Source organism: Dermacentor albipictus, chromosome 5 (genome assembly GCF_038994185.2).
Source record: "Dermacentor albipictus isolate Rhodes 1998 colony chromosome 5, USDA_Dalb.pri_finalv2, whole genome shotgun sequence".
NCBI lineage: Eukaryota > Metazoa > Arthropoda > Arachnida > Ixodida > Ixodidae > Dermacentor > Dermacentor albipictus.
The window spans coordinates 132,954,561-132,979,063 of NC_091825.1; the positions used below are offsets into that span (position 1 = coordinate 132,954,561).

The following is a 24,503-nucleotide window of genomic DNA, read 5'->3' on the forward strand; positions in this document are numbered from 1 at the left end:
CTTTTACATGGATGCATGTCTCTCAAATAACCTGCCCAATATATTTTCGCCGCATCAGATATATAATAAACACTGCGGCCTTGAGGGGAGTGTTCGAGTCGTTTCTTTGCTTTTCGATCAATCTGGCATCTAAACACGACCTCATGTTCAGCACGTGTGCAACGCATTCTATTTATAGGTTTTTCCTCGAAGTTTGAAGTTTGCCGCGCTCAGATGTCGGCAGTTGATAATAAATAAAAATAAATACCAAGCTGAAAAATACTTGGACACAAATTTAAAAACAAATGCGTTTTTTTCATTTATGTCTACGTTAAAACAAATTATAACTGATGCATATATGAAGCATTTGACGTGCTGCGGTCCTGCCGTGTGCCGCTTTGTTCCTTTCGGCAGCGCGGGCTGCGTGTGTTTCGGCGTGTCCGGCTTTTGGCGGGCTTTTAGTTTGTCTGCGTTGTCTACGCGCGCCGCGATTGCAAGACGCCTTGAAGCGAACGGCGGTGGTGTGGCCATGAGCACGTCCAAAGGTAAGTAATTTTTCACATCTTGTTCATACGCCTCCTTTGCACGCAGGACCTAAGGTGGCCATGGAGCCGTTATTTAGTCTTAGTCCTGTATGGCGTGTTGTATTCGTCCCAAAGGAGCATGACATGTATGCATGTGTTGTTTAGCTGCATAAGATCACCGCGGCACCGCGACTCGCTATGCATGGCGGTTGATTGGTGTTGTGAACATTGTGGTGGAATATCACTCTAGAGATGTGCTTCTTGTTGGTCATAAGTTTTCTGTTAAACGTGACCTTTATGACTACCCTTGCTTGTCATCACTTCTCAGTGTGTTCTTTGTCTCTAACCCCTCTCCTCTTCCTGTGTGGCCATTTTCTGAAGTATTGTGCAAGTGTGTGAAGCTTCCATTTGGCAATGGTTTTGCCATTTTTCCTCTTTTACATGTTCAATAATGTTGCCTTGGTGTTTCACTTAGAATTGTTTGCTTTTCTGGATATGCCTCTTTTTGGGAGATAAGTCAGCGAAGTCATGTTCAGTAATACTCGCAAATCTCTCCTGGCAGTGAAGCTTATAAATAGGGTTTAGGCTTTCCTCTTTCTATGATAATTTTGGTTTTTATTCCACAACACCTTGTTTTTTTTTATCGGCAAATATTATTTTCTAGGGATGCCTTGCTGTTTTTTTTTTCCCGGCATATATGTGAGCCTGTACAGTTGCTATACCAATAAATAATGTACATATGGTTGTCTTACTCTAAACTATGCTTGTAAAAGGATTAGCTATTTTCATTAAAAAAGAAGCGAACAGAAACTAAATGATTGGGTTGCTGGACTGCAATTAAAGTAGTTTAAAAATACAGTGGTTGTATTATGAGTTTGGTTGCACGGACTTGAGCAAGTGGGCAGGGAATGATGTGTGAAATCAGCAAAGGCTATGTGAATGTTTGTAGTGTCATGTGGCAACCATAACCAGTAGTTCTCCCCTTTTGCCTAAGCGAGGCTCTGTTTCTTGTTCTAGTTAAATATACCACCGCACAATCTATTTTTTTTGCAGTTGCTTGTATGTTGAATTTTCACACCCTGTTCCATATTGCATTCATTTCATTGGTTCAGAAAGGTCTTTTCATGTGAATGACTGCTATCAGACTACTATGCATCTTTAATTATCAGTGTAATTTCTTTCGCTTGCCACTGAGCGCATATCATTTGTAAAGAATGTTTATTGTTTTCTTCAAAGATGGAGATTTTGCCATTGTCAAGTTTCCTGACGAAGGAGATGCTGTTGCTGTGGTACGACGCAGCTGGATACGTGGTGGAATGTGTATGTGGCCACAAAAGGCTAAAAATGTGCAAGAGATGGTGAGAAGCTGCACTGAGCCAGGTTCAGGATGGATTCAAACCACATGTGTGGTTCTTGGTATGTATGGTAAGTTGTGCATTTTTATTAAGGAAATTTGTACCAGTTTGTTCAGCACTTTAAGGTTTGCTTTTTTTATAAATAATGATATCTGTTTTTTCTTCTAGATAATTATAAAGAAGCAAGAAATAAGCTCTCCAAAGCAGAGCTCACGTCAAACTTGGATACAGACCCTGACGAGCCAAGGAGGAGGAAGAAAAAGCGGCAGTTCGATAGCAGCTCAGATGAGTCTGTTGAGCCATACAGTCTTCCAACTCCACCAACACCTCCCAGAATGCCTTTTGCAGCCTGTGAACTGCTAAGTGGTAAGGATCTGCAATTTCAGTGCAGCTAAGGCAATTAAAAGAATGTAAAAATGTAGTAATAGATTTGTACACACAATATATTATTGCGTGAACCTTTGCACACTAGCTGTTCAACTAAGCTGAACCAAGGTTTTAGAAAGGACGTGTTCTAGGTGACGGCAACCTACTGAAAATTGTTGAGAGGGAGATGTATTGCAAAGTAAATTAATCGGGATGAATTAAATTTCCCATCTTTGGTTTCATGAATACAAAGTTGGGGATCACATTAAAAGCGTTGCGTTAAAATATTTTTAACAATGTTCCCATTACTCATCTGTTTGCAGCATACAAAAACAGCTGCTTGACAGTGGCATTGGCAGCTGCAGTGCATTTTGCGGACATTTTTTTCAGGTCAGAAAAGACATGCCTCAATGGTATTGGGTTGGAAACAGCTTAGATTGCTGTTTCTCAGTGTGATCTACATTTTCCTGACTTTTTATTCCTGAACCCTGTAATTAAAGTTAATTTTTTAATCAACCACTTCTTCAAAACTGGAAATATTGTAGACAAGGTCACTACTCATTATTGCTGAGTTGGGTTGTTGCCTAGGACATTCCGTCTAAAGCCTTGGCATTCTAAACCATAAGCATGTAGACTGTGTCATGGGGAAATTGTGAAGAAGGGGGTGAAAGAAAGAGGAGATAAATGGGCACCCTAGTGGATGGCTGCCATGAAGTTTCAACCGTCTGGGGTTGTTTAATGTGCACTGACAATGCACAGTACACAGGGACGGGTAGCTGAGAGCCAGATCCATGAGCCACTGCAGCAGGCAAAGTTTGTTTCATTTCATGGATAATAAATTCAGGGTCCAAATTTGAACTCCTGTTTTAATTTATGCAATATTTATTTGCGCAGATTCACAAGAGGAGTCTCTTCCTTGCAGTGCCGGTGCCTCGACAGCTATGTGGGTGTGTTCTTTTTCCACTCTGTCTTTTCATTTCATATTCACCTGTGGGCAACTGTGTGCTCAGTATATCTGATTTAAAGGATGCTTGGCTAGATACACTGAGGCCTGCAAATTCACCTGTATGCGAACAACTCTACTATATAATATTACATTACCTTGGTACCACTCTAGCTAAACACTTCATTCGCTTTGATTTGCATCTGGGGTCATTCAAATGCAAATTGTACTGAAATGCTGTAATGTCGTTCATTAGAAGTTTTACTTCATGGCCTAATACTTTTAACCACTCAACACTGAGCAAGGGTTTTGAATAAACTATTTTGGTAATATACTCACTGTTAACAAGTCATGTTCAAAAGCGTAGTACTCTGTTGCAACCAAAGCCACTACAAGAAAAACCTGGGTATTTGCGGAAAAATGTTTTTTCCCTAAAGAGTATGTGAGCTTCAATAATGCAAATCTTACGTTATTATAAGGCCAGTCCTTAATGCAACCAATATATAATACTTTGGCAGTCTGGAACCATTACTTGCATGACGTCAGGCTTATTGAAAGCAGACAAAACAAGTTTCATGCATCGTTGATATGCTAGCAACTTTTCATCTTTCACCTTTGTCTTTAAATGCAACTTGTTTAGGAGCACCATCGCATCAGTCATTAAGGCAGCAGCAGTGTAATACTTAGGTCATCTGAGTTTATGACTATCTTGTTTCTGGCATTTCATTCTCAATCACAGTTTACAATAACCTGCATAGGATTGACCAGAATTTGCTTGCAGCCCCGCTGCGGTGGCTCAGTGGTTACGGCACTCGACTACTGAGTCGTTCGATCCCGACCATGGAGGCCGTGTTTTTATAGAGGCAAAACGCAAGGTGCACGTGTACTGTGCGATGTCAGTGCACGTTAAAGAACTCCAGGTGGTCGAAATTTCCGGAACCCTCCACTACGGCGTCTCTCATAGCCTGAGTTGCTTTGGGACGTTAAACGCCATAAACCAAAACATAAACCAACCAGAATTTGCTTGCATTGAGCCTTAAAACAGTTAACCATGCACATTTATTCTTGCCATAATTTGCTCGCGGCCATTAAATGTATTTTCTCACATTGTTGCTACATGATCTCTGACATACCAGATCGTGTTTGTGGTGTGTATATTACTGTGTTATATTCACTATAATGCATCCTCTGATACAACTATTCATTCCCCCTTCTTTTTTTCGCCTGCTGCACTGAGCCAAGCTAGGTGCTTGATTTTGCATAAATGAAAACTGCATCCTAGTCTCACTTTCGTTAAGTATACCAAGTTGACCAACATAGGGCAAATGATCTGACAGCCGTCTGCTTGCAGGTAAAGCAGCCAAAGAAGCAACCTTTAGTGAAAAGAAGAAAGGGCCCACTCACCCAGATTTCAGCAGCTACCGGTAATAACATTTAATTTTCATTTAGTGAACCTTGGCTGCACTGTGTTCGAAGCCTAAATGCCATTAAAACACTGTGCTTTGTTGAAATTAATATTAGTCTGTTCCTGTGCTTTGGTTGGGAGGGTAAGCCATCCTAAGTGCACCTTCTTAGGTCAACATGAACACATTTCTTATGCAACAATCTGCAGGCAGCAAGGCCTCTCCTCGTCACTGCACTGCTCCTGCTGGGACATTGCGCCACAGCAGCCAGAGTAACGAGGTTTGTACTGCTAATTACAACGTAGTGCCATATTTGGCAGTTGCAAAGCCAGAGGCATAAATCAGTGGGCTACTATAGTGTGCAATGAAGTACTTTTGATGAATATAGGAGTGTTTAAGAATTAACCCACTGAATGCATGTAAGCATTCAATAGACTGCATGTGTTACTCTTTAGGAACTGTGTCATCTTTTTGTAGTTTCATTAACCTCTGTCTTCAAGTGCATGTGCAAATAGTACTGCAGACAAACCTTCCATTTCAAACATGACATATTACCCTAGTTTTTATTGCATGCGTTTTCTGTGCAAGTGAAATTTGCTGTGTAGTGTGCTGAAATTTTTAGAACTGATTTTTTTTAATGCCTTATTGCCATCAGTTCTGTGTAGCTATAAAAATAAAGTTGCTTTTTTCACTGATTTTCATGGGTGGGCTTATCTTAATTGCACGAGCTGTCTCCTAATGCCTTTCTCTCAAAAAGTAACCGGCTCACTACTACTAACATATGGGGAAACATTCCTAGTCTCTGCGGCTGTTAAGCTTGCTTTGCTTTTGATTCCCAATTTTTTTTTTTGCTCAGCAAAGCCATAAACATTACTAATATTGCTTGTAATGATCTTTACATGTATGTTGAGGTGACTGTGCAGAAGAGTGGTATTGTTTTCCTCTGTTTGTAGGTTGCTAAAGAATCTACGCGAAGGAAGGACATGACACCAGCACCAAAATGTGACCAAAGTTAGTATTGCAAGCTCATTTGATTTGAATGCTAGCATATTAGTTTTGGACTTATTGCATGTCCAAAGGTGGTATTCTATGGACATCAATGCAGAGTGCATCACAAGGGCTTGACAGGCATTGCAAGAAGTGTGCACACATATTCAGGATAATTGAACTGTTATTTTGAAGCTTTTTCTTTCTGATATTAATGTGTTGTTGCAATGTCTAGGTGCACTACAGCCAGAGCTTCTAAGACTGCTTCATGGCATTCGGTACCGGCAGCTTGAACATTCGTCACAATTGAACTTCCTGACATCCTGGGTGAGATCACGGATGAATAATCTGGACGATGATGTGGATGACATAGAAGTGCCGCAAAACTTGGACGCATTTTTGGAATTTGATGATTCGCTGAAAGGTTCGGCAACCATGAAAAAGCAACTGGTAACTACACTTTCCTAGTTGCATAACATGATTCTGCATGCCATGTGCAAAAGGCAGTGCTGAGCATTTATGTTTGCGTGGTGCTTGCTTTCAAAAGGTGTTCATGCGAGGTCACATCTGTACAACTCTTCATGCTACTGTCTGCTGAGGGAGTGTGAGGAGAGCTTCTAACTAGTTGAAAAATATTACTTCGAAAGCTGCTTGGGGAAGCTACATACTTGGCTTCGTCCTCAGCGCTACTTGTAGCACTTGCTGCATTGCGTCTGTGGCTGGAAGTGGCACGAAAAGATTATGAGACGGGCATATAGAGCGCTTGTATTTTGCACTACCTTTGTTGGCTTTGACTTCTTACATGACCATGCACAGCTGATTTCTTTGATTGGGTGACCACACCATGTATGCAGGCTGTACCTTGTGTATCATGCAAACGTTGTTAGGTAGGGAATGCCATCATATATGCTGCCAAGTTGCTCTTGAGATGCTTTGTGCACATGCATGATTTTCAAGTACTAAAAAAGCATAGTAACAGCTATGCATTTGGTAAACACCTGCATAGTACTCTGAAGAAAGCGATGACTGAAGCTGGAAAAAGCAATTTTGCCAAGTCTGGAGGCAAAACCTTGTGCAAGCTGCCAAATCAAAGGCAAGGTGCAGAGAATGCATTGCCAAGGTTGTCTCATCAATGCATTTCATTAGCACTTTTGTGCCAACTTTCAAATGCTGTCACATAAATGTGCAGTCGTTAATTGCAGAAACACAAAACTGGTCACAGTCATCAGTTAACCATTGCACCAAATCCCATTACCTCCAAGATATGAACGTCAGTACAGAGAACATCGGCACCATTGTTGCAGCTTGTGCAGGTACTTAGTCAAGCTTTGCTGCTTATTACAGTAATGCAGCTCTTGCTGATTAGTGTGATTCACTCCCGACTCGCAATTTTTATTTTTTTTTCCATCCTATCACCTGCAGTTTTAATTTTCCTGAAGGAAGTAGTTGTAAATTAAAAACGAATGACTGGATGACATGAATATGTTCTCTTGGACATCATTCCTATTTTAGGAAATGTATTTCTCTAGAAAGCTGTGGCTAGCATGGCATAGCATCAAGCTCTGGCCATTATGTAAGCACAAGAGCCAAAACCACTTCATATCTGACTAGAGAAATGAAACTGCTTGTGTGGCAAGATATTATATAATAGAAATACTTGGGTAATCGAAATTTACTAAAGGAAGGCTTGGCACATAGATTTGTCAGTGGGTGCTTGGTAGTGTTTTTCTTGGACAGGCTTTTTATTGTCTGTTAACTCCGTTAACTCACTATGATGCACTTTTTTTGCAGAAGACACGATGGAAGAAACTTGGGGGAACTGGCATCGTAGATGCTACGAGGAGGGTCCTGAAGGACCTGCTTTCTGATCACGTGGCTATGCACTACAGTTGGCAAGGAGGAAAAGGCAAGCGCCACTTCAGGGAGACAGCATGCTGCGAAGTGATGCTAGGTATGACCATATACATGTAATAAATTTGTTGATTTGTAAAAGAATTTGTCACTACTAAGGTGTCATAAATTCAGAATGACTGTACAGCACCACTGTTTTTATACACACTACTGGTTGATAGAAAACTGCTAGTTCTATTTGTGAGAAACGGGCGCCTTAAGTTTACAGGACATGCATTATTAAAGATAACCTTATTTAACATTTAGCAAATGCATAGCAAACAAAATATGAAAGCTTTAAGCGGGCCAAAAAGAAGGAATAAGTTGCCTCTGCCCGCATACCATGACGGGTAAAAGGAGGACTGAATGTTGGTGGCGGTTCACAAGACAGTGCAAAGGTCAAAATTGCATTCTTTGTTTATTCGCTATTACCAGGTAGCCAGCTATTTGGTAAACCACGGTGATCTGTTAGCTCGTCTTCCCTGACGCCTGAGGTATCAAATAACTGTGCAGACTATCATATGATTGTTTCACTCAGTGTCTAAATAAATCTTGTATAGTAGTGCGGGAATTTCATGCATATAGTTTAAACAAGATTTTTCTGCCTTATTTTTCCATGTATCATTGTTAAATGAGGCTAGTACTAATTTCAAAAATGTATTTTCTGTCCTGATGCTACAAATTGGATGACGTGGAAATTATGTATGATTTAGGTAATATCCACAACAAGCTGGTGCTCTCAAGCCATTCGCTATCATTGTGCAGGAAGGGTGTCATGTAACAGTAAATTGAAGCGCGTATTTATTTTTTCAGATGTCCTAACAAGCGGAACTACTTGTGATGGAACAGTGGCTGAAATAGAGAAAGTGACAAAGTCATGGTTGCGACATGCAAAAGAAAGAATGGAGCGCAAGGCTGTTAAACACCCAGATAATGGCAGGTATGGATACAAATCTAGTGAGCTGGCACCAAAGCTTGTAGGTGCCAGTATCACTGCCTGCTTTTCTTCATTGCCAGTCCATTAATGCTTTAACAAACAACGGAGAGTCAGGTGTTATCCTCTGTTTTGTGGGACTCTGTGCCCAAGAGAAAGCAAGCGTAGCAGGAGGCGGCAGAAGGTTAGATGAGCGGATGAAATTAAGAAGTTCGCAGGCATAGGGTGGGTGCAGCTGGCAAAAGACAGGGTTAATGGAGAGACATGGGAGAGGCCTTTGCCCGGCAGTGGGTATAGTCAGGCTGATGGTGATGATGATGTGTCCAGTTTACAGCTAGTAAGGCTCATTCATTGCAGTTGTAGGGGGTGCGTTTATTATGTGTCTAGAGACGCGGTGTGGAATCTTGCATAGTGCTCAGGTGTAACGAGCACCAAGAGAGCGGGGCAACTGCGTTGTCTTCAGGCACAGAGTAGTGTCGGCGCAAGCCATTAGCAGAACAGGTGACAGTTGATACACTATACCATCTATTCTTCACCTGACAAATAGTGGCACAGGTATAGAATGACTAATTTGGTGCAAATGTAAAAAAAAATGTCCGGTAGGGTTTAAATCATTGGCAGCATGTCATTGGCCAATGATTGTTCACAGGCATGTATACTCATGGTGAAGACTTGTGCCAAATGCGAGTCTTGCAGCTTTCAGGATTGTTATTGGAATGAAAACAATGCAAAAATTCTCTGATTTAAAACAGGATGACATAATTATTATGTGAAGTCGAAGGTTGTATTTTAAATTTACTTTGCGGAAATCACAACTACATACTTGTAGCACTAGCCTCATGGAGATGTTGATGTTAACTTGCAGAACCAATGACGAAGCAGCACTTCCAACTGACCTGGGAGAAGCAAGCATCATGGAGGAAACGTCCCACAGGCTGCTGGACATAGAAGCGGACAATGACGATTCTGACCTGTAAATTTAGCTCTATTTTCCATGTTGTATGCCACTAGTCGTGGACAGTATCTTGCAAACAATCTTGCTTTGCACATTTTCTTGGGTGCCCCACATTGTACTGATTATTTTGTAATTATTGTTTACTTTTAAAATGGGGTAAACTGCTTCTTTTGATTTTTGTTGCATAATTGTTTCCTTGTGTTGCAGCGGTGTCTTGTGGTTCCTTACAGACTACCAAGAGCACTGGCAGTGTAAAACTATTTTTTACTGCATAATGTGTGTCCGTACTGATTATTTTGTAATTATTGTTTACTTTTAAAATGGGGTAAACTGCTTCTTTTGATTTTTGTTGCATAATTGTTTCCTTGTGTTGCAGCGGTGTCTTGTGGTTCCTTACAGACTACCAAGAGCACTGGCAGTGTAAAACTATTTTTTACTGCATAATGTGTGTCCATCCCCTTGTACTTCACCTTAGCCTGTTCTCCTATTAGCGGATCAGGTTACGGCTTGTTTCTCAAGTTTTATGGCTGTCCCAAACTAGCAAATGTACCTCACCTGAATACTAAAAGCCTACCAGCTCTTGCAAGTGTTTCTGTGAAGCCTTTTTTATTTTTATGCAGGATGCTGATCAGGAATGCAGTGGTAAATACCCTTCTATGGAGACCCTCCAATCAATGGTGTTGACCAGATTTTGCATTATTCCCATTTACCGCCACCAAGCTACTTGCAGTCACCTGCGATTTCATGCGAGAGGATTAATCGCGACATTGTCGGAACTGGTCGATGCCATTGGCTGAAAGGCCTCATTTGAAAGTCCTTTGTCGCTAAGTTCGTAATTGTATCTATTATTGTTTTTCATTCAGATCATTCAATTCAGTTTTTATTCAGTTGGCATGTTTTTAGCATTGTATTTTCGATGTTGTCCTTTTCTTGCACATTTCCTGGTAGGCTTTTGCAATACGTCAGGAATGTTATATCTTGGCATATTACAAGCACCAATATAGCTGCCGCATTTTGATATTACGAATGCCGTGAAATTTCCTTCTGTTACAAGGTGTGCACAGATTTTGGTCTGCTTTTGCTAGCCAGAAAGAAATTCCTGTCTTTCGACCCTCTCTTTACTGTGTGCGCCCCACTCCTAGTCAGATAAATTTTTTGTAGCAGCTAGCCTGATGCTTTTGACATGAAAACAGTGTCCATGCAATGTGTGAAACTAGTCCTTTCCGCTTCTTGTGAACTGTTATTGCATTTATTTACATCACAAGCATGTCAATCACTGCCAATAAAAAAATGGCCTTTCTGATGTATGCATAACCTTTGTACCCCTTTTGAATGCCAAAGCTTTACATATTTTCTTAAAATTTTATTTCTGTAAGTTTTTGAGATGGTAGTTTTGTTCACAATATTGTTATAAATATGCTGTTTTGAAATGTGTTTGTGTGGAAATATCATTGTGCAGTTTACAAAATGACTAGTTACTCGTAATGAAAGTGCACATGGTATGCACAAGTTATGTGCAGAGCTTTTGATTAGTGTGCGTGTCTGTCATATTGACTGAGAATTTTGTAATTCCTAAAATAAAATTATATTTGAGGTTGAAGCTCTGTTCAGCGAGGTATATATACCTCGAAATTTACTGAAACTCTATCAACACTACACTCGTATGAATAGAATTATGACTGCTACAAAAATTATGTACTCATGTTTGCCACGTTTTGCATGCAACTTTCTTGCATTTCTAGTGACTGAAGCAACCTTCCGACATGGCATATTTGTACCCATTGTTAGAGTTGTGCAGGCAAGGCGACAATATTTCTATTTCCTTTTAACTGCTCACACTGCTTGGTCTTCCTGGGTAGCTTTGGGCGCCTTTAATGCATCCAAGCTGCCTGCAAGAATACCTGTTTGTCTACAAGAATCATTTACAACTATGTCCTTGTCGAGTCCTGTAAAAATTCCCATGGACATCCCATACCACTCGACAAAAAGGATGAATATGTTCTCTTCAAGTCCTGTAAATATCCTATAGGACATTTCATATTTGACCAATGTCCTCATCAAGGCCAATGAAAATCCACAGGGATTTCCTGCGGACCTCCGTGGGATACAGAAACTGCGGCCAAAAAGATATGCGAGGGATGTCCGCGGGAGTTTCTTAGCACGTCCTAGGGATATCCGCATATCCTTTCAAGATTTCCCAAGGACATCCTGTGGATGTCATTGTTGTCACTGGGAGTTTGAATAACATGTGCTAAATATTTTAGTAAAACGAGTGAGAAGGTATACACCGTTTTTTTATGGGCGCCGTCGGTCATTTATGGGCAGTCGGCATGCTGGCTTGGGCGAGTATGGCAGCTGGGTATACGCTCGGCAGTAGTTTCTGGCGTGTGTTTTCGCGCTCGTGCGGTCTGTTTAGTGTGGCGTGCGTCTTCTATACGTGGTAAACGGTTCTGTGAGACGTACTGAAGTGGTTTAAGTCGTTATGGCCGGTCTTTCTGCTGGCGTTGAGGCGGACTGAGCACGCACCGCGACATGTGCGCGAGTGTTTGAGCTCACAATCAGCCTCGGAGATCAATTGTGTATTTCTTAATGTTCCATTCACCTATGTGACCTTATTGCAGTATTATCCTCTAGTTCTAAGCTGCGGTTAAGGAGCAATGAAACATACGCTACGATCGTAACAGCGTGGGTACCGTTCTGCTACGATAGGAGCTGTGCTGTTATACTTTGACAGCTTTCAAACCGTTAGCCGAAGATTACATTGCGTGACTACTTTGTTCGGTGGATGAGGTTTCCACCCACTAATAAAATAGTTTTGGTTAAACAGCATGACTTACAGTGGGAATTAAGCCCAGCAAAGCGACCGTTTACGAACTGCGCCAGCGTCCTAAGTAGTGGTAGGTGCTGGATTACAGATATGTTTGTTCTATATAGCGCATGGTCCAAGCATACGGCATCAACGATTATAGATAAACGTTGTGCGGCGTGACTATGCGAGGTCATATTGCGGCGTTAGCCCGCTTTCTCTTTCTTTTTTGAGGAAGAGGACAACCGATTTATTTTTCGGTTGTGTTCGTTCCGTTCTCTACGACGCACTCACGCGTATTACGGAAATTTTGTCCTCAAAAATAGCAATCGAATTCTTATTATGTGATGCATCTCATATATTATGGCTTTTGTTAGCTGAGGGACTAGCGGCACCTGTCGGCAAGCGGGAGAAGTACGGCAAGCGACAGGCGCCCAGGGGTGAATCTCCGCATGGCTGTCATTGGCTGTTTTGAAGCAGACGCTCTTTCGACGCTAGCGCCAAGGTCCCCTTCAGTTACGGCCCTAACAGGAGGGCGATGCTTTAACAAAATGGCGGCGCACACGATTGTTTACGTTGTCATGGGAACAGGAACAGCAGCCGCGCGGCGTCTCCTCTTCCTAGCGTTTTAAAATTATTATTATGCCGACACGCTCCGCTCTCTTTCCCCCATGCCGCGCATGCCGCATACTTTTTTTTTTTTGCCTGTACGCGGCGCATTCTCGGTTCCTCTCTCTCTCTCTCTCTCTCTCTCTCTTTTATCGCGTGCTACGCCGCGCATTGGGATTGCTTGCGAGCTGGCGCGTGGTGCGCCGTGGGCTGTGTTGGCACGCACGCAGTCTTGCCCATACTTATATTATACCATCATATGCCGGGACATAAAAAAAAATTTCACTTCCAACACATCAGATCTTTGGTCTTGCTGTACTGACATCGTTTCCGAAAAATTTTTTTTCTTATAATGTGGTGTGATAAGCACGCTCAAAAAATGAACAAAAGTGAAAGCTGCATGACATACACATGAGTACTAAACAAGAGTTCACAGGCAGTGAAATAGCAAAAAAAAAGAAAGAAACGCTAGAAAACGCGCAGGCCATTTCATGTACACACCAATGTTAAAAAAACAAGATTTTTATATAACGTCCTCAAGACGTCCTCAAGTGTCGACGAGCTTCTGATATATGCACTAAGATATTGCACAAAACTGGACAACGTACGTGTATGACATAGTCATGACAACTAAAGAAAGTGAAAATTCACTGGCAATGGCAAAAACAATGGCACGCAAGATATCTAAAAAAATACAACAAAAAGCAAAGATTTTTTTGTTGACAGATATAAGAAAAAAAAAAGGAAATTAATTACTTACATACCTGCACAAAAGTATATGAAATGTGCGACATGTTCATTACTACTGAACAAAATGAAAAAGCAGACATGGCAGAACAAAATTAACATTGCACTAAGAACAGAAATACACTTTATCACATTATCTTGCACTTGGCCACAAATTTAGTAACGGTGGCAAGGAGGAGCAGAAGGCAGTCAGCTTTTGCAGCAGCACATACAAAACATTAGCAGAAAGGTCTATTCTTCAATCAGAGACCAGGTGAAATGAGCCAACAACACTTTTCTTTTACCACGAATGCAATGCTTAGCGGTAAAACTACGTCACGTAAGGCACTAAGTCATACCTACCGGCACTCCGTAGTAAACACAAACTGCAAAAGTCTGCATATACGACATTTGCAATGCTCATGCTTTTCAGAAAAAAAAAGCGTATTATGCCTACACATGAAGGTTGTTCGCACGGATTTTCCATCGACAATTACTGAGATAATACATAAACATGAACGGTAATTTTTCAGCGGTTAGTACGCTTGTAGAACGGTGACACACAGAAAAAGCACTGAGGGCAGAATGGAAAGCTGGGCGAGTTAGTAAAGTTACAGAATGAGACTTGGCACAGGAAAACAAGTCATAGACTAGGCGACAATGAGGAGGAACATCTATCTGTCAGCTTTCTCTACCGGTAAGAGGGAAGTGTAGCACAATCAAGGCGCAAGGACATTCGGAGACTCATGGAGCACACGCATGCAGAGGGCCGTGTTCGTGTACACGCGTCTTATGTCCTTGGGTCTGCGCACTCACCTGTTGTCTGTAGGCACCGGGAAGAACCTCGCAGGGCTTGTTTTTGAGGTATTCGTGCACCACGTACTGCGCGATGCACAAGCGGTGTGAGTCGTGAAACTGGTGAAACATCGCGGAGCACAAGCACTCAGCTATCGAAGACAACGAAACTGATGAAACTGCCCCCGCCGATCAGTGCACAGCAGCACACGCTTCCCTATAACAGCAGATAACGAAACATGAAACTTCATGCAGCGGGCTAAGCTGGTGCTGGGCCGGCGCGCGAGGACAGTCGAAAGTGAAACAGTTGCTGGGGAGGGCAAGGGGAAAGGAGTTGAAAGGAGGGGTGAAAGGGCACAGCGTCTTGGATCGGCATGTGCCATGCACACTGATCTAAGAGGCCGTGCAAGGGAAGTGGAGCTGCTTTTCCGCCCTCCCGATGGATGGCGCCAATTACCTCTGCCATGGAAGTGGCGTAGTTTCCGAGGCCGGACTGGTGAGTGAGGCGTGAAAAGACATATCACGTGACGATGAGCGTTCGTAGTGGGAAGACGCGCTTGCCGAGAGCTGATCCTGCAATCTGTAACCATAGTTAATAAATCCAGTTGTTTTTGATCATTGGTCGTGCCATCATGTGCGTCAACCACTCACACATTACAGGGCAAATATGCAATGCCGATGCCCATAGCTTATATATGTATCATACTGGTTCACCAACCGCAGTATATCGCTTCGCTGTGTTCAGCAGCGCCATCGGCCTCATGACGTCGCGAGGCACCCAACCAATCACAGGCGGAAACGAGGTGCACGAGCTGCCCCGAGCCTGCTGCTGCACTTTTCGTCGAAATTAAATCTGTTTGCGCTTTCTTTCGCTCAATTTCGATGCAATATTCGAATTTGGAGGGTTGAATACCATTACGTACAGCTCCTCACTCATTTTTTCTGGAAAACTCTTCGGCTTCCCTTTAAAGGTGGGCCAATATGATCTAAGGACTCCTTTCACTCAATTTTATTTATTTCTTATCATTAACCAATCACGGCCAGCTAATTTTGAGGATATCATTGCCAGAGCGCATTGTTCAGACCAGTGACGAAGTACAAAGAGGAACAATATTGAAAGAGAAACAATACATTATACCAGCTCTGCATTTCACACACACACCAAACAATGCATGTGATAACAGTAGAGTGTTGCAGTTCAGCTCTGCCATTTAACATTGTTGCCCAAGCCTCCCTCTGGCTGTTTTATGCACAATGGCTTATGCACCCTGTGAAGTGGCACAAATGAACTGCGGTGTTTGCTTCCCTGTGCAGGTGAGCAACATAGTGAGCCTGTACCGGGAGATAGCCAGAGTACCAGAGGCACGAGATGCATTTGTGCAACTGGGCCAGGATGGTCAGTCCTTGACTCTGCACACCCTGTGGGAGGTACGCGATGTGGAACAGGGGGAACAGGCCCGCTTCTCTCGCCACCACCTGGGCTTGTTCGATGAGCAGAACAAGCTATGCTTCCAGGCTGTTGGTCATCCTCAGGACTGTTCATCTGAGTGAGTGTTGACTTCTTTCAAAGGAGCCGTGTCATGCTGGATACGTTGGATCTTATCAGATTATCAAAGCTAGCTATACTAGCATTGGATTGACTCAGTAGAAAACAGCCTGCTACTTGAAATGTTGATGGCTCCTCTCCTTTTATAGAGTAATTCTTGGGTGAGACACTTAGTATTCGCAATGAGGGTAATAGGTATCCATAGTAAGCACATATATTTTTTACTTTTCATACTTTTCTGTTTTAATCAATTGTTCAACGTATACTGTGTCTCCTCACATATCTGTGTAGTGCTCACACAAGCTTGAGCTGAGCTGAGCTCTGCAGTCAGGACTTTGTGCAAGCTGGGACAGATTTTTTTGTTACAATATTAATAACCACTTGATTGATTGATTGATTGAGTGAGTGAGTTAGTTAGTTAGTTAGTTAGTTAGTTAGTTAGTTAGTTAGTTAGTTAGTGAGTGAGTGAGTGAGTGAGTGAGTGAGTGAGTGAGTGAGTGAGTGATTATTGGTTGTGTAAAGGACCCCAGTGCTGTATATAGGGCATTCACTGCAGCAAATTCAGTCTGGACATTCATGTGATTTCTTCTATTTTTCCTTCTTGCAGAATTTTAACAGCATTTTCTCAGTCTGGATCATACAAGGCTGTCTTGAGGAAAGTCACCAAGAAAGGAGAACCCAAACAGATGATGGAGGTTTGTGTCTTGTATTTTGTTATATTTGAGGCAAGCTTAATGATTGTGCATAACATAGGCATGACAGGGTTAAACCTTTGCCATACCATTCAAATGTTATGTCACTTTGAACTGAATATATATATCTATATATATATTGTTGTTTAAAGGTTGCCTTGTTGCATACGCACTTTATAGTAGGTTACCTGACTCCAAACACAAATCGCCAAATTGGCATCCATAGTAGCCCAAAAGTAGCCAGAAATTAGTGTTTTTTGTGACGTGATTCCTTAAAGATAAATTATTTCCCGCAAGAAAATTTACAATTTAGTTTGATGGAAAGCAGAAGGCCAAGATTTCACCAGAGGCTTGCACTATAGCCACTGAATAAGCCCTCAAAAAGGCACTAAATAACATTTCCTGTTCTTGCAAATGGACATCTTATAAGTCAGGGTTTCTCACCTCAAAGATTTATTGTGGCTTTATCCTGGTATGTAGAAGAGGCATTTTAAACGTGTGTTCTCATATGTGGCCAAAATATGTTGTGTTTCATTCTTTTTCTGCACTCTCAATACCAGTTGAAAGAGTGTAGCAATCAGTGGCGTCACTATAGGGTCTGCAGCACCCAGGGTGGTGGTGGCCTGCCAGTACGCTCCTCCCCCTCTCCCCCATTTCATTCTTATTTTAAGCAGTGGAGCACAACTTTATCCTCATGGCTTGCTTCAGCATGTGGTTTGTTCTATAGCTAATGACTAACTATCTTTATTTCTTTTTGAAATGTCTAAAGTAATGAGGGCATACACAACTTCTAATTCAGCACATCATCTCATTGAAAGTGCATATTTATGCGTTTATTTTGTATTAACATGCAGAAAAAACGAGAGTGTGCTATTTTCTTTATTTAAGGAAAGAACACTTCAGCCCAGATGCCCTTATTAACATTACAGAAATAAACGTGCATATAAAGCCCAAGAAATCCTAACCTTGAGCTTGTAGGAAGACCTGTTGCGATATACGTATGCATGTTTTTCTGCAAGTGTATGCACAGAAATGCATAGCCACGTGCAGTGCGCATTGCATGTGTAGCTGCATAGGTACTTATACAAGAATCGATTATCCACATTTTTGAAGTGAAGTTGAAAGAAGCAGCTCGGAAGGAGGAAACTAGAAAGGAGGGAGACACATAGGTGAGCCAGAAAGAGTAGGCAGTAAGGTGAAGAAAAATACAGTCTCAGTAGAACGTGTGGTATTTTAAAGGAGCTTTCGTAAGAAAATTAAAGCACAAATTTATGCTAATCCCGCACTATCCGCTAGCGCAGTCGGCCCCGGTGGGAAAGTATTTCTACGACTGCAATTACAATGATCGCAGTGTGAGTCACTATAAGTAATTAAGCTTTGCTTAGGGCACCCTCCTACAGATTTCCATTCTTTTTTGTTTTTCTGTAGACGGAGCATATACAGGGTGTTTCAGCTAACTTTAGCCAGAGTTCAAAAATATGCCAATGCACTCTAAGACGGCGCGACCAAATGCATGTTGCTCACTTTTGTATGTAGTGTGTCATGCTATTTTATGCGAAGCATACTAGCCGCACAACCACGCTCTTCCTTGCTGCGCTGCGCGCGGCCGCGTAGCTACCATTGAGGGTATGAGCCATTGTTCATTGCTGCGCGTCTCATATGTGGCTCTATTCTCTATTAAGTTTGCTATGTTTGTTATTAAGTTGCTTCTATTTTGATGCGTTGCATATTGCAATCACTCAGTTCAGCCCTTGGGCGCGGCCGGGCAGCCACCATTGACCTTTAGCGCAACCACGTGACGTGACGTCACGACAGCCGGAGGAAAAGCTGGGCCCCAACTCGCGCAATATGCAATGCATTCTTGGCATAACCAAGCTAAGCCTGGCCATTTTTATGCGAAGCATACTAGCCGCACAACCACGCTCTTCCTTGCTGCGCCGCGCGCGGCCGCGTAGCTACCATATGACGTCATTACAGCTGCAAAAGCGGAGGCTCAACTCGTGCACTCGCTTGCGGCCGCGTAGCTACATAGCCGGGTCTCAGCTCGTGCGCTCGCCTGCATGAGTTGTTTCTTCGTCTAGCCGAACCAAATATAGCCAAGCAACAGCAGTTCACCAGGCTAAACAGTGGTTCAACAACTAAAATAAAGGCTAGTACGCTTCGCATCCTGGACTTAACCTTAACTAAGCCACAGCCATTTTTTTTTGTATTTTGCTTAATTAGATAATTAGTCAAGATTAGTTAACCAACTTCTGAAGCAACAAAGCTAGAAAAAAAATTCCAATTGGAAAGTTGTAGAGTGGTTTGCAAAACATCCGAATAAACAGTTTCTGTCTTTCTATCTGTTAAATATTAATGTTTTTCAGCTTGCTGCGGATGCCCGCGAAATACAAAAGAACGCTGCGTGACATACTCGCTTGTGCCTCGTGATTGCACTGCTCCCAAGTGTTCCGTGCACAAACGAACACAGCATTTAGCCGGGTGTGCTGCCGCTGCGTTGTCATGAACCGCCGCGAGGGAAGCACATCGCTGACGTAAATAGCACAGTCAACGCCTTCGTCACTGCCCTGTCGCCTTTTAAGCGGCAGCACGCTCATGTTCATTTGTACGCGGACAGTTTGGGAGTGCTGCAATCACGGCGCGCAAGCAGGTATGTCACATGGTATCTTTTTTTTTTTCACAGGCATCGGCAGTAAGCTGAAAAACACTAATACTAAATAGATAGAAAGTTAGAAACTGTCTAACTGGATGTTTTGCAAATCACTCTACAACCGTCTAATTGAAATTTTTTGCCTAACTTTGTTGCTTCAGAAGTTGGTTAATGAATGACTAATTATCTAATTAGGCAAAATACAAAAGATAGCGTGACACACTACATACAAAAGTGAGCATGCCGAGTGTTTGTAGCCTCTGCCTTACGGAGGTATGAGCCATTCTGTTTTTTTGCTTGCTTAAGGGGATATGAGCCATTGCTTACGAAGGTACGGGTAATTTCATTTTTTGCTTGCTTACAGGAGTATGATCCATTGCTGATGATGATAGACGCTTGTTTTCAGTTTGTTTTTTACTGAAAAATACGCTGTTTTTTAGATTGTATGCGTGATTCCAATGAATGCATGCACTGTTCACTTTGCTGAGTGCTTGTAGCGTCTGCATTATGAGGAGGTGAGCCATTGCATTTTTGCTTGCTTAGCGGGGATATGGGCCATTGCCGATGATAATTTCTGCTCACGGATGGACTCGACGAATGCCGACCACTGAGAGACTGACAGCGTCACTGTAAACGGGAAATGATAGCAGAAGAAAAGGCAACTTGCTGTGTGTGGGAGCCAGACCCACAACCTCCACCTGAGGCATGCATTGCTCTACCAGTTCGGTTACGACAATGACTGCCCCTTTCCCCCCCGTCCCTCTCCACTTTCTTGTGTATATGTGTATCTGTATTAAACCTTGGAGTGTTAGCCAGCTGCATATCACCTTTACTGAGTAACTTAAAAATTCGGTTTCAATTTTTCCCTTTGTCATTAACCAGAGAGTTTCGGTACCTCTAAGTCATCTCCAAATTGGACATCTGAAGGTTTGCAAACCCTGATCTGCACTAAAGGTCTTTTCTGCAGACTGGAAGCAGAGTGCACTTGACACATTTACCATTTTATGACAGCTGCTTCTCGTATGATTGTTTTGCTCAATTGTTATCTCACTGTACAACATTTTTGCTCAGTTTTGGGACCAGAATATGAAGCTGGACTCAGTTGACTTGGAAGCTGTGAATGCTCATGGCAAGGTCCATGAAAGTGGTAAGTCACTAGCTCACTACACATTTTTGACTGACCGTTATATTGAGCTTATTCATTGAAATGCATATATGATGTACAAACACTGGTGTAGACCTTTGCAAAGTGGAGAAGACAGCCTAAAATTTGGGCTTTCTGAGTAAATCTGCTGAAAAAGTGTTGTTGTCACCACACATTGGGACTCGGCGGTTGCAAGAAGGCCTTTTAACACCTGTGTGGCTGAACCTGTTCGTAAATATGGGCATTTAATGAGACAAATTCAGTGTGTCTGCATCTATTTAAGACGCTCTTTTCAAGTTTGCTTTTCCAGAATAATGGGTATTTTGGAGTGGCTAAAAATGTTATTCCCACTGGACTTCAATATATGACCTTCAGTAAAGCTTCTGGAAATACATTAACATTTGGCTTGACAGCTAGCATATGCAAATGTCTGTTTAGCTTCAAGTGTGTCTGCACGTACGAGAACATAGCTCACACCTGTGCAGTTAGCTTCTCCACAATAATCAACCTTTTGGGGAGAAGCTCACTTTTGTGGTTCCCTTTGTGCTACATGCGATAGCTAGAAATTACAAAAGCTCACAGGAAGATGGAGACTTGAGTATTAGAGCAGTTGCTGTCCTGACAAAGACTGGTCCCCTTGTTGAAACATTGGCTCTAGCATCATTCTTTGTTCCACACCATTTGAGAAAGAGTATTGCTGCTGTGGTTCGACAGTGCAATGAATTTCAGCTTTGACTGGACAGGAAAGCTAAGTAAAATGGACTATCCTAGCCTGTAATAAACTCCAGAGATCCACTCAGCCTGGCAGCAAGGGCTCTAATGCCAGCTATAGTCTTTAGCAGTGTCTGCATCAGACTACGAGCGTGAAAGTTCTATACTTTCCTGTTCAGCCACAGCTGTGCTTGGCTTTAAGCGGCTAATGTAATCCAGACAGTGTGTGTGGCCAGAGCCATCGAAGGTGCCTTGTGTAAAGAGGTAGGAGCGCAAGCTTAGGCTCCTGTCACTGCATTGTCCTTCTATCGCTTCTGCAAAGTTAAGTTATTCTACACAGTGTTGTGAGAAATGATGCCACAATTCACCTCTTTACCTGTAAACCTCACAGTCTATACACACCTATCGTTAATGGTTATCAGTGTTGGGGAAGAGTTCATGTAAATGGCCATTGTGATCATGCTTTGTCGTTGGTAACTGTCATGTGCAGGAACTTTCAGCAGCTTCTCATGGTCCAACAGTGAGAACCAGCTACTCTACGTTGCTGAAAAGAAGCAGCCTAAGCGAGCATCCTACTTCAGCCGTACTGAAAAAGAAGTTGAGAAGGTATGGAGGTTTCAGCCTTAAACAGAAGTTGTTGCATGGGTTTCTAATCCTTGAACTATGAGCTTAATTCATGCAGGGGTTCAGCCGGCAGAAGCAATTTAACCTATCTTCTAAAACAATGCAATATTCAGTACAACTATTTCTGAATAGCCAAGCAAAGGAACAAGAGTTCAGGTTCGCCACTCAGCCTCTAGAGCCTGTAAAGGAGTATGTTTACCTAGGTCAATTAACCAAAGGGAACCCTGATCATGAGAAGGGACTTCATAGAAGAATAAAAATGGGTTGGATCGCATACAGCAGACATTGTCAGCTCCTGACTGGAAGCTTACCATTATCATTGAAAAGAAAGGTGTACAATCAGTGCATTTTAGCAGTGCTGACGTATGGGGCAGAAACTTGGAGACTGGCAAAGAAGCTTGAGAACAAGTTAAGGACCGCACAAAGCACGATGGAACGAAGATTGCTGGGCATAATGTTAAGAGACAGAAAGAGAGTGGCTTGGATCAGAGAGCGAACGGGTATAGACAATATTCTAACTGACATCAAGAGAAAAAAATGGAGCTGGGCAGGTCACGTAATGCGCCGGTTAGACAACCGTTCGACCATTATGGTTACAGAATGGATACCAATAGAAGGGAAACACAGTTTAGGACTTCAGAAGACTAGGTGGAGCGATGAAATTGGGAAATTCGCGGGCGGCAGTTGGAATCAGTTGGCACAGGACAGGGGCAATTGGAGATTGCAGGGAGAGGCCTTCGTCCTGCAGTGGACATAAAACAGGCAGATGATGATGACGATGATGATTTCTGTAATTTACAACACATGTAGCAACAACCGCAAGTCTGCTTTGCTTGTGCTCTGCATAGTTTGTTATGTTGCAGTCCAGTCCTGGGAGGGGGCATGGTGGAGGTATTTCTAAAGTTAACATTTGCTTCCTTTCTTCACACTGGTTCCCAGTTATTCTTTGCAGAATGTTAATGACTTGCAGAAGGGCACTGTTGAAAAACTGCCAGTGGCATGATTCAGTGCCACAGGGGCACATCTCATTTGGTCCACACTTAGTAGGTAATGTTGTGTCATGTGGATGTACCTCAAGCAGTGCAACTAGAAAATAGTGCAAATGTTGAGCGTAAGCCCAAGTAGTCGCACATGCAAGCTTCAAGATTACAAGTTTAAAATTCACAGCTCACATGTCTAAACCATTCATGCACAAGGACAAGGTTAATGAAATTACGATGCTAATTATGATGATGGTGCATCACCACCTATTCTTTGCAGGGCACGGAATTCTTGTACCGAGACACCTGGGGTGAGTGTCACGTGGATCACTACCAGCCTGTGCTGTGCACCATCAATGTGTACAGCAGCGCCATCAATGTGCTGGACAACATGCCCGAGACCATCTCACCAGGGCAGGCCGTGTGGGCTCCTGAAGACCTGGGCATCCTCTTTGTTGGCTGGGAGGGCAGCCCCTGGAAGTTGGGGCTTATCTACTGCAACAACCGCAAGCAAGGGGGCTCTGTTACTTTTACTGCAATGGCTGTTACATGCTCTTCCCTTTCTCAAAATTATGCAAGGCAATGTTGTATAGTGTGATGCTCGTAATTGAAACCGGCAGCCCAGTTAATAAAGAGTTTTAGCGAGTTGCTTACTGTACTACTATTTGCGGAACATCAGGTTACTGGTAGGGTGTTCAACAACAAAGCTGGTAGGGACATCTTGTAATACAATGTTTAACTAAAGAGCAGACAAAGCTAATAATACTGCATGCAGTCATTTTGTGACTTTCCTTTGACGAAAACACTTTCACAATGCAAAAGTGTTTCAAACACTGTAGTGGGACAAAGTGTCACAAGATGTCGCTTCCAGTGTTGCTACTGTTGTCCATGGCTCTGGTAAACCAGTAATCCATAAACAGGAAGAAGATTACAGACAAGCTAAAATGCGCATCATGTCTTCATATAAGCTTCTTGCGAGCACTAAGCAGCAATGACCTTTGAACCACTGTCATCTGCCACATTCTTCCTGAAGTAACTTGCGAACTGGCCCTTAACTCTTTCCAGACTGCAGGAAATGATGAAAATTGTACCAATTTCCCCCCAAATTTTCCAGAAATGCAGCCCGCAGGCAACGATGTTTTCAATGCAAGAATTCAAGCAGGCTATATAAAGAGAAAGTCTACTTACAGTGCCACTAACATCGACAAATGCTGGCGTTTGTAGTCAAAAACTGCAACTAGAAGCAGGATGACGGATACAGCAGAACCTTATTGATACTGTCTCGTTTGTTATGTTTTCCCAGTTCTTGCAGTCTGAAGCATCAGTCCTGTTTAGTTCCCATAGAGTCGTGTGTATTAGATTCCTGTTTCTTATGTTTCCCTTTTTGGTTGTTCCGTCCAATAACTATGACAGCACACCACCAACACTTACATTATCTGTCGCTGTTGTTACCTTCAATACCTTGCATTTTTACATTAGTGTACACGGCTATGCAGCAACCGAAAAGGAGCTGCGAGTGCTTGGAAGGAGCTGTTACAGTGAAACCTCGTTAAACCATAGCTCGGAAAAAGTATGTCCTAAGCAGCAGTACTGCTTAACCGAAATAGCATAAGATCGCCCACTTACCTGTCAAAAACGAAACTCGGAGAGAGTGCAATGAAAGGGCAAAAACATGCAGTATTTATTCACTTCGCGAAACAAAAGTGCTATTTTCACTTGATGCTGCGGCAGCCTAGCAGAGACGACAGCGGCCTCAAACTTACTAAAGCTGCGAGCCAGCTTTTCAGCCAGCCCCCTCTTCTCGGCAAACACCTGCATGGCAGATTCCTCGTTGGCATTGCAAATTCTCGTGTGCACAGGCACAGTAGCGCTGCAGAAGTCGCG

General features: G+C 42.6%; 2 protein-coding genes across 4 annotated transcripts in view; both read left to right on the top strand.

Annotated features, from left to right (window-relative positions):
• The window catches only part of LOC139060097 (acylamino-acid-releasing enzyme-like), a 58,671-nt gene that overhangs the window by 9,220 nt on the left and 24,948 nt on the right, over window positions 1-24,503 (top strand). For both annotated transcript variants that reach the window (XM_070538916.1, XM_070538917.1), the window contains 5 exons: window positions 15,587-15,819; window positions 16,426-16,513; window positions 20,232-20,307; window positions 21,506-21,621; window positions 22,900-23,129. In XM_070538916.1, coding sequence (XP_070395017.1) covers window positions 15,587-15,819; window positions 16,426-16,513; window positions 20,232-20,307; window positions 21,506-21,621; window positions 22,900-23,129 — 743 coding nt within the window. The remainder of the gene's footprint in view (window positions 1-15,586; window positions 15,820-16,425; window positions 16,514-20,231; window positions 20,308-21,505; window positions 21,622-22,899; window positions 23,130-24,503) is intronic.
• Window positions 380-10,914, top strand: LOC139060100 (uncharacterized). Of its 2 annotated transcripts, XM_070538926.1 has the most exons (11): window positions 380-524; window positions 1,740-1,928; window positions 2,027-2,224; window positions 3,119-3,171; window positions 4,519-4,591; window positions 4,780-4,850; window positions 5,524-5,581; window positions 5,793-6,007; window positions 7,349-7,508; window positions 8,261-8,387; window positions 9,247-10,914. In XM_070538926.1, the coding sequence occupies exons 1-11, from the start codon at window positions 509-511 to the stop codon at window positions 9,356-9,358; spliced, it is 1,272 nt and encodes a 423-aa protein (XP_070395027.1). In that variant the 5' UTR covers window positions 380-508; the 3' UTR covers window positions 9,359-10,914. The 2 variants fall into 2 exon arrangements, with proteins under 2 accessions (XP_070395027.1, XP_070395026.1); XM_070538925.1 differs by lacking the exon at window positions 380-524 and having other exon boundaries at window positions 535-1,928.